At 40.9% G+C, this 13,927-nt stretch overlaps 1 protein-coding gene across 1 annotated transcript in view; it reads right to left on the bottom strand.

Annotated features, from left to right (window-relative positions):
• Window positions 1-13,927, bottom strand: part of LOC309849550 (uncharacterized protein) — a 61,398-nt gene that overhangs the window by 41,223 nt on the left and 6,248 nt on the right. The window contains exons 3-6 of the mRNA XM_082702196.1: window positions 10,014-10,202; window positions 6,463-6,625; window positions 6,070-6,212; window positions 2,661-2,860 (exon numbers count right to left, since the gene is read on the bottom strand). Of these exons, the coding sequence (XP_082558322.1) occupies window positions 2,661-2,860; window positions 6,070-6,212; window positions 6,463-6,625; window positions 10,014-10,202 (695 nt within the window). The remainder of the gene's footprint in view (window positions 1-2,660; window positions 2,861-6,069; window positions 6,213-6,462; window positions 6,626-10,013; window positions 10,203-13,927) is intronic.

Here is a 13,927-nt window from a genome sequence, read left to right as displayed (position 1 = left end):
TCCCAGAATCAGCACCCATGCCCTCTCCCCTGTTAAAGATGTATCAGGAAAGGTCCTAAATCTGGGTACTTAGCTGGGCATTTGGATTTTTTTTTCTTCAATTCTTATTAACTGTGAATCTCATTCGAATTAAAGTTTCTCAGTTTCTCTTGCCTCATCTTTCTCATCTGGAATGACAGTAGCTGTCATGCCCATCTCGGGTCATTGGGAAACCAAAATAATACAAAGATCTGGCCTGAGCTCTCTGGTGGGGTGCGGTGTGAGCCCCTTGCAGACAAAGACACAGGTCAGGTGAGGGAGGGAGTGCCAGGGATTTACACAGGCCAGAAGAAGGAGGGGCCCAATTCAAAGCTTTGGTTGGTGGAAGTCTGAAAAGAATTTTTTTATTATTTTTTGTCCAGCATTATTTAGTGAGTGTCAATAAATCTGAACTTTGGGGTGAAAGTGAGTAACACTGAAGAAAAAGGCTTTGGTCTTATGTTACTATGGGAGCTGAGAGAGAGCCACGGGGAGAGTCTACGTGGGACAGAACCGAGTCAAGCAGTGGGGTGGGGTGGAATCCTGGTTGGAAAAAGGCTGGATTCAACTGTAAGAATTACCTGCCATTTATCTTAAACCCACTGCCATCAGGCTTTTGGCCCCACTGCCACCTGGAAACGCTCTTGTTAAGGCCACCAGGATGGTCAAGCCGCCTGATGGTATGATCCACTGTCACTTCTCATTTTACGCAGCTTACCCGCAGGGTTTCCCAGTTGACGGTTTCCTCCTTCTTGAAACACTGTCTTCATTTTGCTTCCAGGTCATCACTCCTCTCCCTCGTGGTTCCTTTCCTACCCGTCTGTTATTCTGTCTTAGTGTCTCCTACTGAATTCTCCTTCTCTTCCTGACCTCCATACGAGGACATACCCCAGGACTTCAGCCCTCAGACCTTTCTTCTTCTTCACCTACATTCATTCTTTAAGATGTGATCTGGTTTCCTTGCTTAAAGTACTATCTCTACTCTGGCGAATCCACATTTTTAAACTATGGTTTCACTCTCCCTTCTGTCTTGTGTATCCCTAGGCTACTCAACATTCTTTTATAATGATGACTAATTGGCATTCCGACTTTGATATATTTAAGACTAAATTTCACTCCCCCTGTGGTCTTCCACATCCCAGTAACTGTCAACTCCATCCTGGCATCCTTGCTCAGGTCAAAAGTCTGGAAGCTATCTCTGACTTCTTTCTTGTTCTCACATCTGTTAGCCAATCTAACAGGAAGTCCTGCTTGGGTTTACCTTTAAGATATATCCCAAATCTGACCACTGCTGAGCATTTGCTGCTAACGGTCCTAGTCCATGTCACCAACTTCTGTCATTTGGGTTTTTGACAATAGTCTGGTACCTAGTCTTTTCACTTCCTTCCTTGACCTACCTCTATCCACTGAGTGATGACCACCGTGCCAGAGTGATTTCTTCGGATTAACTTGGAACTTGTCCCTGGCTTGCTCAGGTGCCTGCTCTGGCTTCCCATTGCATTCGAAGTAGAAGCCAGAATCCTTACGAGGGCTTACCAGGCCCAATGCCATCTGGCCATTTTGATGTCTTTTTGTTTCATCTCCTGCTGCTCTCACCATCCCCCTCTCCTCAGGGAGAGAAGGCCATTGAACATTCCAGTCATGGCCCTGAAGAGGCAGCGAGCAAACTGTTTCCTCTGGGATATTTTCCCCCGGATATCCTCCTGGCTCATTCCTTCAGCTCCTTCAGGAATTTGCCTAAAAGTCTCCTTCTCAGGAAGGCCGTCTCTGGGGATGCTAGCAGTATGTGATCTCCTGCCACTTGTCTCTTGTCTGTTTCCTACTACGAGAAGGTAAGCTCACGAAGACAAGGATTTTCTGTGTTTTGTTCACAGCTGTATTCACAGGGCTTTACATAGGACCTGACACATAATAATGCTTAAATATTTGTTGAGTAAGTTAACTTTGATGTAACCAGTTTATAATTTGGATTTTTCAACACACATCAAAGTAATTTCTTATGTGTCTGAGCGATATGTCTAGGGGGATATTATAGGAACAAGTGAGGAGGAAGCTGAAGGTATAGATGTTGTTGCACATTTCAGTTAAGGGCAGGTGATGAGAGCATAGCAGGAAAAGTCCTGCTTTGCTGAACTGAACTTTGCCATGAAGTGAGAGTCAGTAAACAAGGTGGTTAAGAGTGAGGGGCTCTGGAGTCAGCAGATCTGGGTTCATCTTGAATATTGCTTCTGCCTTCTGACTATGGGACTTTGGTGAATTCATTCAGTACATTGAACCTCAGTTTTCTCATCTTTAAAATGGGGATTATAATAGAGACCTCCCCATAGTTGTTCTGAGGATAAGATGAGGCATGTCAGAGCCTTGCAGAGTCACACTAAGTGCTTAAAACCTAACTATTACTATATTTGCTTAAGGGACAAATTCCTGACTCATTATATAATTTTCCAGCTGTGCAAATCTGGTAACAAGGATTGTGAAACAAGAAATCACGCTGCATTTTTGCAGTTCTTCATTCCCTGAAATGTGAGACGCGGTTATTTCACTAATATTATTTTGATTGGTTTGGGAGTTTCAACACACACTGTGAGATGCTGACACTGAAATAAAAGTTGGCAGGCATGTCGTATTTAACTCGGCGTTACCCGTTTAAAGGCATCAAGCCGTAGTTCTCATGCTTGAATCTCGCGTTCATCTGCTTCATGTACCACCAGTCGGAGATGGCTGTCGGCAAGTTGTTCTTGAGGAAGGTTTCAAACCGGGTGATAAACACCATGTCCCATGGATAGCCGTCATCCCAGACCCGGCTCATCACCCAGGAGCCACTTCTGGAACTGATGATGACCTTAAAACAAAAGCCCAGCAATTTAACCATTAAGTAGTGACCATCTACAGTGGGTACTGTGGTATGTCCCTCAGATCTGACTTTTGGAATGGAGTTATCACGGCAGCTACTGGGAGCGTTGCCAGAAGGCCACCATCAGCCATTAGCTCTCTTTGAGAGTTGCTTTGGTTGAAAAGGGAAGGCCTTCCCCAAAGTCTTGTTCTCTTTCCGGATTCCCTGTCTTCAGGGTTTGTTTGATGCAGGCATATGAAAGTCCAAACTCTCTCTCCAGCTTGGGACAATCCAGAAGGACAGCTTTGGAGTAGGGTAGAGGGTAACTTCCTTCCCTTGCCTCAGAGGTACTCATCCCAAAGCGCTCCCAAATAAACTTGCTACGCTCCAGCCCACATCTTTGGACCAAGCACCCTGCTGGAGGTGACCAATAACTGAATTTCCACCGCATTTCCTTTAGTGCATATGTGATGATCATTGTTTACAATCAAGCAATTATGACCCCCCCCAAAATGGTGTTTTGACTTAAAATCCCTTTCCCCATCCCAAGAGAATGCAAGAAATTTGGCATCAGAGTACTATAGGCTCAAATCCTGGCTCTGCTACTTACTAATTATGTGGTTTGGGGAAAATTTCTTGAACTTCTCTAATATTCGGTTCCCTTATCGGTAAAATGGAGATAAGAAGTATCCGCCAGGACCTGCGTGAAATTTAACGCAGTGTGCTTACCATGTGGTAGGACCACCACCACCTGATGCGGAGAATGTGTTCCTTCCCTCCCTTTCTATCATGATAATCCCTACGGGTATAGGTTTTCAGGCATTTTTAAAAAAGAATTTTTATATATAATGCTATTTCAAAGTATGTATGTATTATGTTTAGCTATAAAGGAAGCCAAGAAGGAGAGACTAGGAAATCAAACTGCTGAGAGCCCCTGAAATTGGCCTTGCTTTCCGCTAGTTTATCATATATACAGCTAATGGATGAATCTCTTAAAACTATGGCCTCATGATCTCTTTCCTTAGCTCAAGAAGCTGAGGTGATTTACCATCATTTGTAAAGAAATTCAAATTCTTTAGCCAGTCATTCAGTCCCTTAAAATGTACATTAATTCCCCCCGTACTTTCAAGACGACGATGGACATGTCTAGTCCTCAGTTATCTTTTCTGTAAAATGGGCATAATAAAACCCAGCGTACTTTCTTCCCACAATCGAAGGAGCGCGTTTACACCCGAGCACTGGAGTAGCGTAGGCATTCCACCAACTGCTGCTGTGCCCCATCTCTGTTCCAGCACGATGAACCACGAGGTGGACTATGCTGTCCTCACTCCGGTCTCCACACTGTCCTGAAGGCCGTTCTCCCTTTTAAGAGCACTCTTCGCCTCCTCCGCACCCGTACGACTCGTGGATATCCTTCAAGGCCTGGTTCAGGTCTCCCCCCTCTGTGAGGCCCGCAGTTCCGGAATCAGAACCGCACGTTCCTGGAGCATCACCTGGGCGTCCCTTGTTCCAGGGGCAGCTCTTGTACTGTTGTTAGACTTTCTGCTTAACTCTTGAGGTTAGGTTTAATTTACGTCCTACCCATGTATTCTTTTTCCAAGTAGATTTTAAGTTCCTGGATGAGAGGGGCAGAGAGTTGACTTCTTTGTGTCTCCACACTGTCTCCGACAGTGCTTTGAACAGTAGACAGGAGCATGTTGTTATGCCATTTGTCCTGTCCTGATCGCCTGGCTTCACCGATGGTATCACCGTCATTTAAAATGAGGGTTTTGAAGGGGCGGGGGGTGGGAGGTCGGGGTACCAGGTGGTGGGTATTAGAGAGGGCGCGGATTGCATGGAGCACTTGGTGTGGTGCAAAAATAACGAATAATGTTTTTCTGAAAATAAATAATTTAATTTAAAAAAAAATAAGAATAAAATGGACCTGTGTCGCGGATGCCCAGTGTGATGTCAGTAGGCATAGCCTCTAGAGCTAGAACTCCTATCTGTGGGCTTCTGGGCAGTCGGTCCTAAAGAATCTTCCACTAGCAGGTGCCGTTTTTCAAGCTCCTTCCCTTCCCCCTGTGGGCCCTGTCTCACCTCTTCTCCGTTTCCTCTACAGCCTCTCCTTCTTCCAGCCTTTTCCAGACCCGATGTGTTGCCACGAAGGGGTCTTGTCTCCGTTTCTTGAGACTCTAAGCTTCTTCCTGCTTAAGACCTTCTTCCTGGAGTCCTGACACTGAACACTTTTCTCAGCTTTTTGCTCTGAACTTAAATGCCATCAGCTGGAAAGGGCCTTCCCACTTCCTTGTCTGAGGCCCTTATCCACGCTTTTCCTTGTTTTTTTTTACTAGCACTTTTCACAATTTTCACATTATTCGTGCATTTACTTATTTAATATCTATATGTTACACTAGACTCTGAGTTCAGGGCGGGCATCGTGTCTGTTTTATTCTCCGCTTTCTCTCCAGCACTCAAGCCAGTGTGGCACACAGTAGGCTCTCAGCAAATAAGTATGGGACGACCGTATGCGTGAGTGAATGAACATAGAACTCTCTTGCTGACATCATATGTAAATTCTTTGACTACTTACCAAGCTCAAAATGTAGGTTCGAATTCTATCTGCTTTATTTATCTTTGTGAGAAAACTAACAGTCAGAGGGATTGATGTATTAAACTCAAGAGTGTCAGAGTCATAATCTTAACCCTAAATCCACACTAGTGTCAGAGGCATTGCTGACACGTTAGATACCAAATTGTCCTGAAGAAGATTGTTGAATGAAGAAGATTGTTGAATGACATCACTCCTTAGTGATATTCTGCCTTTGTCACACCAAACCATTTAAAACCTCACTTGGGGCGCCTGGGTGGCTCAGTCAGCCGGACTCTTGATTTTGGCTCAGGTCATGATCTCAGGGTTGTGGGATCCAGCCCCATGTGGGGCTCCCTCCTCAGCCTCAGCAGGGATTCTGCCTGACATTCTCTCCCTCTCCCTCTGCTTCTATCCCTGCTTGCACACACATCCCCTCTCAAATCGATAAATAAGTCTAAACAAAAACTAAAAACCAAACCAAAACCTCACCTGTTATGGAGGGAACCTGAGATGCATGAAACTGCTTCGTCTTCCAGTCAAGAACCCTGCCCACCACTACCCCCTCCCTAGTTCCTTATCACACCTTCCAAATGGTAGCTGTCTCGGTTCCCTCAGAGACAGCTCCTGACTACCTGAGAAACGGTACCTGTTCAGCTGTGTGACTGAGTTCCGTGGCAATATCACAGCCTGAATTCCCCAGGCCCATCACCAGGATTCGCTTCCCCTTGAATATTCCTGGCTCCTTATAATCCCGGCTGTGGAAGCATTTGCCTTTAAAAAGTTTTAGTCCTGAGTGAAAAGTGGGAAACATAGGAATCATCTGGTTTCCATTAAAAAAAAAAAAAAAAAAAAAACTGTTGTAAAAGACTTGTGGGTGAATGCAGTTAAAAGAATATGGAACTTTAACAGTCCGGATATATTCCATGTAATAACAGAAGCATGCTTTAATTTGATCTGTACTTTTGAATATATAAAAAAATACTGTGAAGATATTCCCTCATGCCAGATGTGTAGACGGCAGACTAAATTTCAGCCTTACCTGGAAAGGACTCTTTTGGTAGGTTGGGGTACACATGGTGTCCAGAACAAACCAACACAGCATCAAAGACGGCTGATTCTTTTTTACCATCTCTTTCGGTGGTAACATCCCATTGACCAGTGACTGAGAAATCAGGACGTTTATTTATACCCGATACAAGGGTCTGAAAGAAATACGGAAAGACTGCCTTTTCCATGCTAGCAGGTACATTTGACACCAACTTGACAAAATAGTATGGAAAAAGTTCTCAACAGTGCCTTAGGAAAAATCATCCATTATTAACATACATATTATGGGGGAGCCTGGGTGGCTCAGTCGGTTAAGCCCATTCCTTCAGCTCAGGTCAGAATCCTGGAGTCCCAGGATTGAACCCTGCCTCGGGCTCCCTGCTCAGCCACCAGTCTGCTTCTCCCTCTGCCCCTTACCCTGCTCATGTGCTCTCTCTCTCTCTCTCTCTAGCTCTCTCTCTCTAAGTCATAACATTAAAAAATTTAAAAAATACATATTACAAATTTAAAATTAAAAAATCAAAATATCAAGTGGTAAATATATATTTTTTTTGTGATTTTATTTGATTATTTGAGAGAGAGAGAGAGAACATGAGTGGGGCACGGTGGAGAGAGGAGCAGGCCCCCTGCTGAGTGGGGAGCTGGCCATGGGGCTAAGTCCCAGGACCTTGGGATCATGACCTGAGCTGAAGGCAGATGCTTAACTGACTGAGCCACCTAGATGCCCAGGTAAATATACATTTTTATCCTCACATATCTTCTTGGGCATAGCCCGTATGTTTTGTACTGAGGGACTCCCCTCTTTGAGATGTGACTGTGAACTCAATCATAGCTTACATGTGGCGTGTACCACATGTACTAAGTAATCTGGTGGCCAGTCATTTTTGTAGTAACAATTACTACTTCTTGACATATCTCTTTAGCTATTTGAATTTTTAATATTATTGTCTTAAATGAAAGACATCATCTATATTCAGAGAATGAGTTCTCAAATTAGTGTGCATGAGAACTACCAGGAAAGCTTATTAAAGTACAGATTCCCAGGCCACAGTTCCAGATGTTCTGAACCAGTAGATCTGGCATAGGATACGAAAATTTGAATTTCTAATGCACTCCCAGGAGATGTTGATGTTATTTGGCCCATATACTGAGTTTCACTGGATTGGATTATCAGTAAATATTTATTCACAGCTGAACAGCTGCCTGTAGCTTGGTATGTTCTTTTGTCAAAAATATTTTTTCAGCTCTTCTGATTGTATTGGGAAAAGGACCTCTGTTTGGTACAAGTCATTCTTATAAATTTTATTATGTATAGCATTTCATACTGATTAAACACAGTGTGAAATGTACACCGTACACAGATTTGTATAATGCCTGTTACTTATGAAATACAATAAAATAAGCACTTATGAATCCATAAAATCTTACATATCATTTATTTAGAATAAGTCTAGGACTATGCATTTATTTATATTATGATAAATGGTTCCTTTTTGGATTATAGTTTCTGGTTTTTGGCTGCTGGTTTACAGAAATGCAATTGACTTTTTTATCTTGATCTTGTATACTACCAATTTCCCTGACATTTTTATGTTAATTATTATTATTATTACTATTATGTTACACTTGATCTTAGCCAAAAGGCCGAGAAGCTTATTATTACTATTATTGTTAAATTTTATTTTATTTTTTCAGTGTTCCTAGATTCATTATTTATACACCACACCCAGTGCTCCATGCAATACCTGCCCTCCTTAATACCCACCACCAGGCTCACCCAACCCCCCACCACCTCCCCTCCGAAACTCTGTTAGTTTCTCAGAGACCACATTCTCTCACGGTTTGTCTCCCTCTCCGATTCTCCCCCTCCGATTCCCCCCCAACCTTCACTTTTCCTTTCCTTCTACTAATGTCCTCCTCGTTTCCTTGTGCTCCACAAGTAAGTGAAACCGTATGATAATTGACTCTCTCTGCCTAACTTATTTCACTCCAGTCCCATCCATGTTGATACAAAAGTTGTATCAACTTTTGATGGCTCCTTTCTGATGGAGCCATCATACTCCATAGTATTTATGGACCACATCTTCTTTATCCATTCGTCTGCTGAAGATTTTGAGATCCAGTACCTTAAGCTTACAGCACATCTCAGTTTTTGGCTAGTGGCTACCGCATTGAGCAGTGCAGATTTAAGATAATATGTTTCTATGGATCAAGAAAATTCCCTTCTAATCTTAGTCTGGTGAGACTTCACTTTCTTTTTTCTTTTCTTTGCTTTTCTTTTAGGTAGTTTATTTCATTAATTTCTTTCATTAAATGTTAAATGGATGTTAAATTTTATCTAATCCCTTTTCAGAAGTTAGTAAATGTGTTGTTTTCTTCCTTTGACAGGGTTTTGCACTAAATTACATATTTATATTTCGTGATATTGAAATATTCTGTATTCTTAGCCCAAACTCAACTCAGTGAAGATGGTTCATTTTTTAAAATATTTTGTTGGATTCACTTTTGAATTTTTTCCACTGACATTCATGAGGGAACTATGTCTGAATTTTCTTATTTCCTATTCTTTTTGTTTGCTTTTGATGTCAAGGTTATAATGTCACAGAATAAGTTTGGAAGTCATACTTTGATTTTTAGTATCTGGGGTCTATAAAATATTGAAATAATTTGTTTGTTGCAAATTTGGAATTACCTGTGGAAACTTTTCTTAATGGGAAAAATTTTAGTTTCTGATTCAAAAGAATTCTAAGTTCCAAAAGACCTATTCAGACTTTCTACTTCTTTCTGTGTGAGTTTTGGCAAGTTTAAATAAAAAAAGATTTTAACTGTAACCAATTTAAACCTTATTTGGCAAACACTTTTATAGTATTCCTGTTACATTTTTTATTTCACCCACATCAGTTTTACCCATTTTTTTCATTTCTAGTATTATTTATTTGCATCTTTGTTCCTTTTTCCTCAAACTGTCAGCTTTTTATCTAATTTTTCCTTTTGAAAAGATGAACTCTCTAATCTTATTATGCTTTTCTATTTCATTAATTTCTTTTTATTATCTTGTTCATTCTATGTTCCTTTGGGTTTATTCCACTTTTATTTTCCTAATTTCTTTATCTTGTTTTTGAAACTTTCTTATTTTCTAAATAAGTATTTAAGCTTGTCATCTTCATGAAAGTTTTGGTCTTTATGCTTCCCACAAGTACTGATATGTAGAATTTATCATTCAGATATAAAGATTTCCATTGCAGTTTCTTCTCTGAGCCATAAATTGTTCAGAAAAAAATAGTTTTGAATTTATAAATTCATGGCTATTTTACATTTATTTATTTATTGTTGATTTCTAAGTTAATAACATTTTTGTCTAAGAACTGAATATGTGGTATTTTATAAATTTCCAATGTATTCTCTGAATCTAGGGTCAGGGGACCACAATATTAAAAATGTTGACAATAAGGAAGAAATACTGAAAGGAAAAATAAGAATCTGCTAATAAATATAGAATTCCTCACAGTTATGCCTCAAACTAATCTTTTGAGAGCCTCTTACCTTAAATTGTATGTATCTCAGGAGCTTCTTTTCTTTGGAAAATGCAGTGATATATTCCTGGAGCTTGCTGTTGTGCATAAAGTTGGGGAAGTCATCAGGATATGGGAAGTCTGGGAAACACATCATCTCTTTGGAAGAGTTGGTAAAGACAGACTGGTAAATGCTGGCTCTGCCTTCCTCTGCATGGTCCTGTAAATGTATCATTTCAAATGGAAGAGAGTTTGTCAATGGGTGAACTTCCCATGGTCAGTTCCAGCTCCAAATAATTATCACTCACCTTTACCCACAAGTTAATTCAGTAAGATGAGGAATAAATTAACTTTACTTAAACAGTTTGATGCTAATCAAAGAAACTTAGAATATGGACGAATATATCTTTCTTAACATTTTTTCTAAGGGAAACAAATTTTGAATTTCATTAAGCCTTTTTAGGAATATATAGCTGGAATTGAAGGGGAAAAATCTAATATATGTGATGATATGGATTAACTTTGAGGACATTATGCTAAGTGAAATGGGCCAGTCACAAAAGGATAAATACTGCATGATTCCACTTACATGAGATATGCAGAGTTATCCAATTCACAGAGACAGAAAGAGTGGTGGTTGCCTGAGGCTAGGAAGAAGGGGAGTTATTGTCTAATTGGCAGAGTTTTAGTTTGGGAGGACTGTAAAATGTTCTGAACATGGAGGATGGTATGATTGTACAACAATGTACAACATTAAGCTTATGCTTAATGCCACAGAACTACACACTTTAAAATGGTTACATGATAAATATTATTGAGGTATGCTCACCACAGTAAAAAAAAAAATCTTCTTTAGCATATCATGAGGTACTTCTGGTGAATTAGAACATAATATTTTCTTACGTACCTAGGGCAGAGAGGACTTAAGGTACATTTATAATAGTGTTTTTCAAATGTTTTTGGCCACAACCTATAGTTAGTAATGTATTTTATATTGCAACACAGTACATGCACACACACACACAACATAAGTTTTATGAATAAATCATACCTAACTGAGTTGCATTCTAATATGTTCTATCCTTCCCATTTAAAAATGCAGATCGATTCATTAATTTATTTCATAACACCCTAATAGGTCCTAATTTCTAGTTTGAAAAGCAATGATTTAAAAGAAACGGAAGGGGGAAGTTTGGAGGACTGGGTGGGAGAAAAAGGACTAGAGGCAGGAAGGAGGGTGGGGGTCAATCACTCAGGTCTTAACGTTTCTTCTTCGGGCTGAAATGTCAAGATTAACATACCTCATGTAAAACACTGAGGGCAGAGAAACTTCTGTTTTCACATTGGAGATTTTGATAAGATATCACTTATCTTAAAGACTCGCCCTGGACCAACCTTGGTAGGGGGAAGTTGCCACAGAGGAGTCAAGGAGCAGTGATTAGGAAGAGGCAGGATCGTAGCTTAGCTCTCTTGAACACATTTAGTTCGAGCAAAACGGGGAGCTCCCACTTGCTCCCAATAGAAATGCAGAAATTAAATTTTTTTTAATCTTTATTAATGTATAATGTTTTATTAGCTCCATAGAAGCATAGTAATTATCTGAGACTTGTAGAAGGTCACCTATCAGAGAGTTGCCATGGAGGGGGCTAAGTGGTGTTTTAGGAGAAAGCTGGAGAGTGGCCTCCTTGGGTTCAGGAACTTTATGGGAAAACTGGATCTTGGGGAGGCTCATAGGAGGCAAGTAGGGTTTAATCAGCAAGGTCATTTGGCCTCTAAGCTAAGAGAGGACAGTCTCCAAGTTCATCAACTATCGTCTTCAATTTAAGATTCCTAAAGGATAAACATGAATGATAACATACAACAGGGGCACCAAGAGACTAGAGGGGCCAGAGACTAGTCCCAGAATCTGTGTTTGAATTTGAGAAACTTTTCACTTTCCTCTTCCCCAAGATCATATTAAGTCCTTTTTCTCCGTAAGTTCAGATACACTCTTGGAAAAATTCAGGGGTTGAGAGGATCTGATAGACTGAGTTTTGATCCAAAAGATATTTGGAGATTAAGCTGTGCCAATTGGGGGTACTTCTTTTGTCTTGGAATGCTTTTATGCTCCTCCCTATGTAATTTTGGATATTTATCTGTTGTCCTATTTGTGCTAGACACAAAAGAGTGACCTGAGCATTAGTAGTCTAGTATGTATTTATGGATAAAAAGCATTGCAAAAGATCAAGAACTCACAAGGAGATCATGAGAGAAGATGAGAGAATTATTCCCCCGTTTGTAGCCAGCAAGGAAACAGAGACCTTAGCCTGACATCAGCAAGACACTGAGTTTAGGCCACCACCCTGTGTGAACTTGGAAGCAGGTTCTTCTCTAGTGCCTGTAGGTAAGAGCCCAGCCCAGCCCAGCCACGCCTTGGTTTTGGCCTTGTGAGGCCTTAAAGTGAGGAAGCTGAACTATGCTGTGTTTCTTGACCTACATAACTGAGAGTTATAAATGGGTGTTGTTATGAGTTGGTTGGTTTGCAGTAATTTGTTATGCAGACTTAGAAAACTAATACAAGGGCAGAAGTGAGAAAGCCACGGTTGGGGAAAATTATGTAATATTACACCAAGGGAGGTAAAGTAAGAATGATACTAATCTTTGAGACAGGTTTGAGGTAGTTTTGCAACTGGCTGCTCCAGGATATCAGTCTTGATTGATCTGCAGATTTTCTTAGGCCCCCAAAGTCCTGATTGCTGAGGACGGAGCTGCAGCATAATTAAATACATCATCTGTGACTTGCTCTTTTTCTTTTTTTAAAACAATTTAAACAATGATGGACATCTTACTGTTCCTACTCAGTGTTACATATTGCCTCTCAGAGCCCATATTTATAGACTGATCCTTAGTTGATCAGGTAGAAAGTTCATTAGGGAATGAATAGAGTCAACAATTGCATTTTTAAATATAATTTTTTTGGAGGGAGGGGTCAACAAAGAACAAAACCCTGCTTGTTTAATGGAAGTAGATTTATTCTTTTCTGGTTAGAAAAGTAATCCGAGCTTCCGATTAAACGTGACCAATTATATATGATGAGGGAGCAGGAGGTTGGCTGAAGACAAAGCAAAAGCTGATACCTTACTATGGAGTATTATGCCTCCATCAGAAAGGACGAATACCCAACTTTTGTAGCAACATGGACGGGGCTGGAAGAGATGATGCTGAGTGAAATAAGTCAAGCAGAGAGAGTCAAGTATCATATGGGTTCACTTATTTGTGGAGCATAACAAATATCATGGAGGACAAGGGGAGTCAGAGAGGAGAAGGGAGTTGAGGGAAATCGGAAGGGGAGGTGAACCATGAGAGACTATGGACTCTGAAAAACAATCTGAGGGTTTGAAGGGTCGGGGGTTGGGAGGTTGGGGTACCAGGTGGTGGGTATTATAGAGGGCATGGATTGCATGGAGCACTGGGGGTGGTGAAAAAATAATGAATACTGTTATGCTGAAAAGAAATAAATTTAATTAAAAAAAAAAGCTGGTACCTTGCACCCCCTCTCCATCCACTCCCCCTCAGTAATATGTGTAGCATTCCTCAGGCACCTCTGACCTTATCAATAGCACAAATTTCCAGAGGCAAATAACTCTGTTCCTCAAGCCCTACCTGTCTCCCTCCGACTATAAACAAAACTGGAGGAGGCGGAGGTAGAAGGGAATGTAAATATAGTTAAACCTCGTCTAAACCTAAATCTCACTAACAAAGACGACTGATAGCAGGATTGTGACCCCCACCAAGAATCTCCCAACTATCTTGATGTTAATGGCTGGCCTAAAGACAACGTTGATCAAGCCACAAGGGCAAGGCCTCCGATATCTTGGCACCTTGTAGGCCCTCTTTAACACACGAAAACTCCGTTGAAACCTCCGTTCCCCTCACCTTCCCCAACCGTAGGGTACAGAACCTGCC

This window comes from Mustela nivalis, assembly GCF_964662115.1.
Source record: "Mustela nivalis genome assembly, chromosome: 16".
Classification (NCBI taxonomy): domain Eukaryota; kingdom Metazoa; phylum Chordata; class Mammalia; order Carnivora; family Mustelidae; genus Mustela; species Mustela nivalis.
The sequence above is the reverse complement of the archived record's forward strand: the minus strand, read 5'-3'. Positions and strand labels throughout refer to the sequence as shown.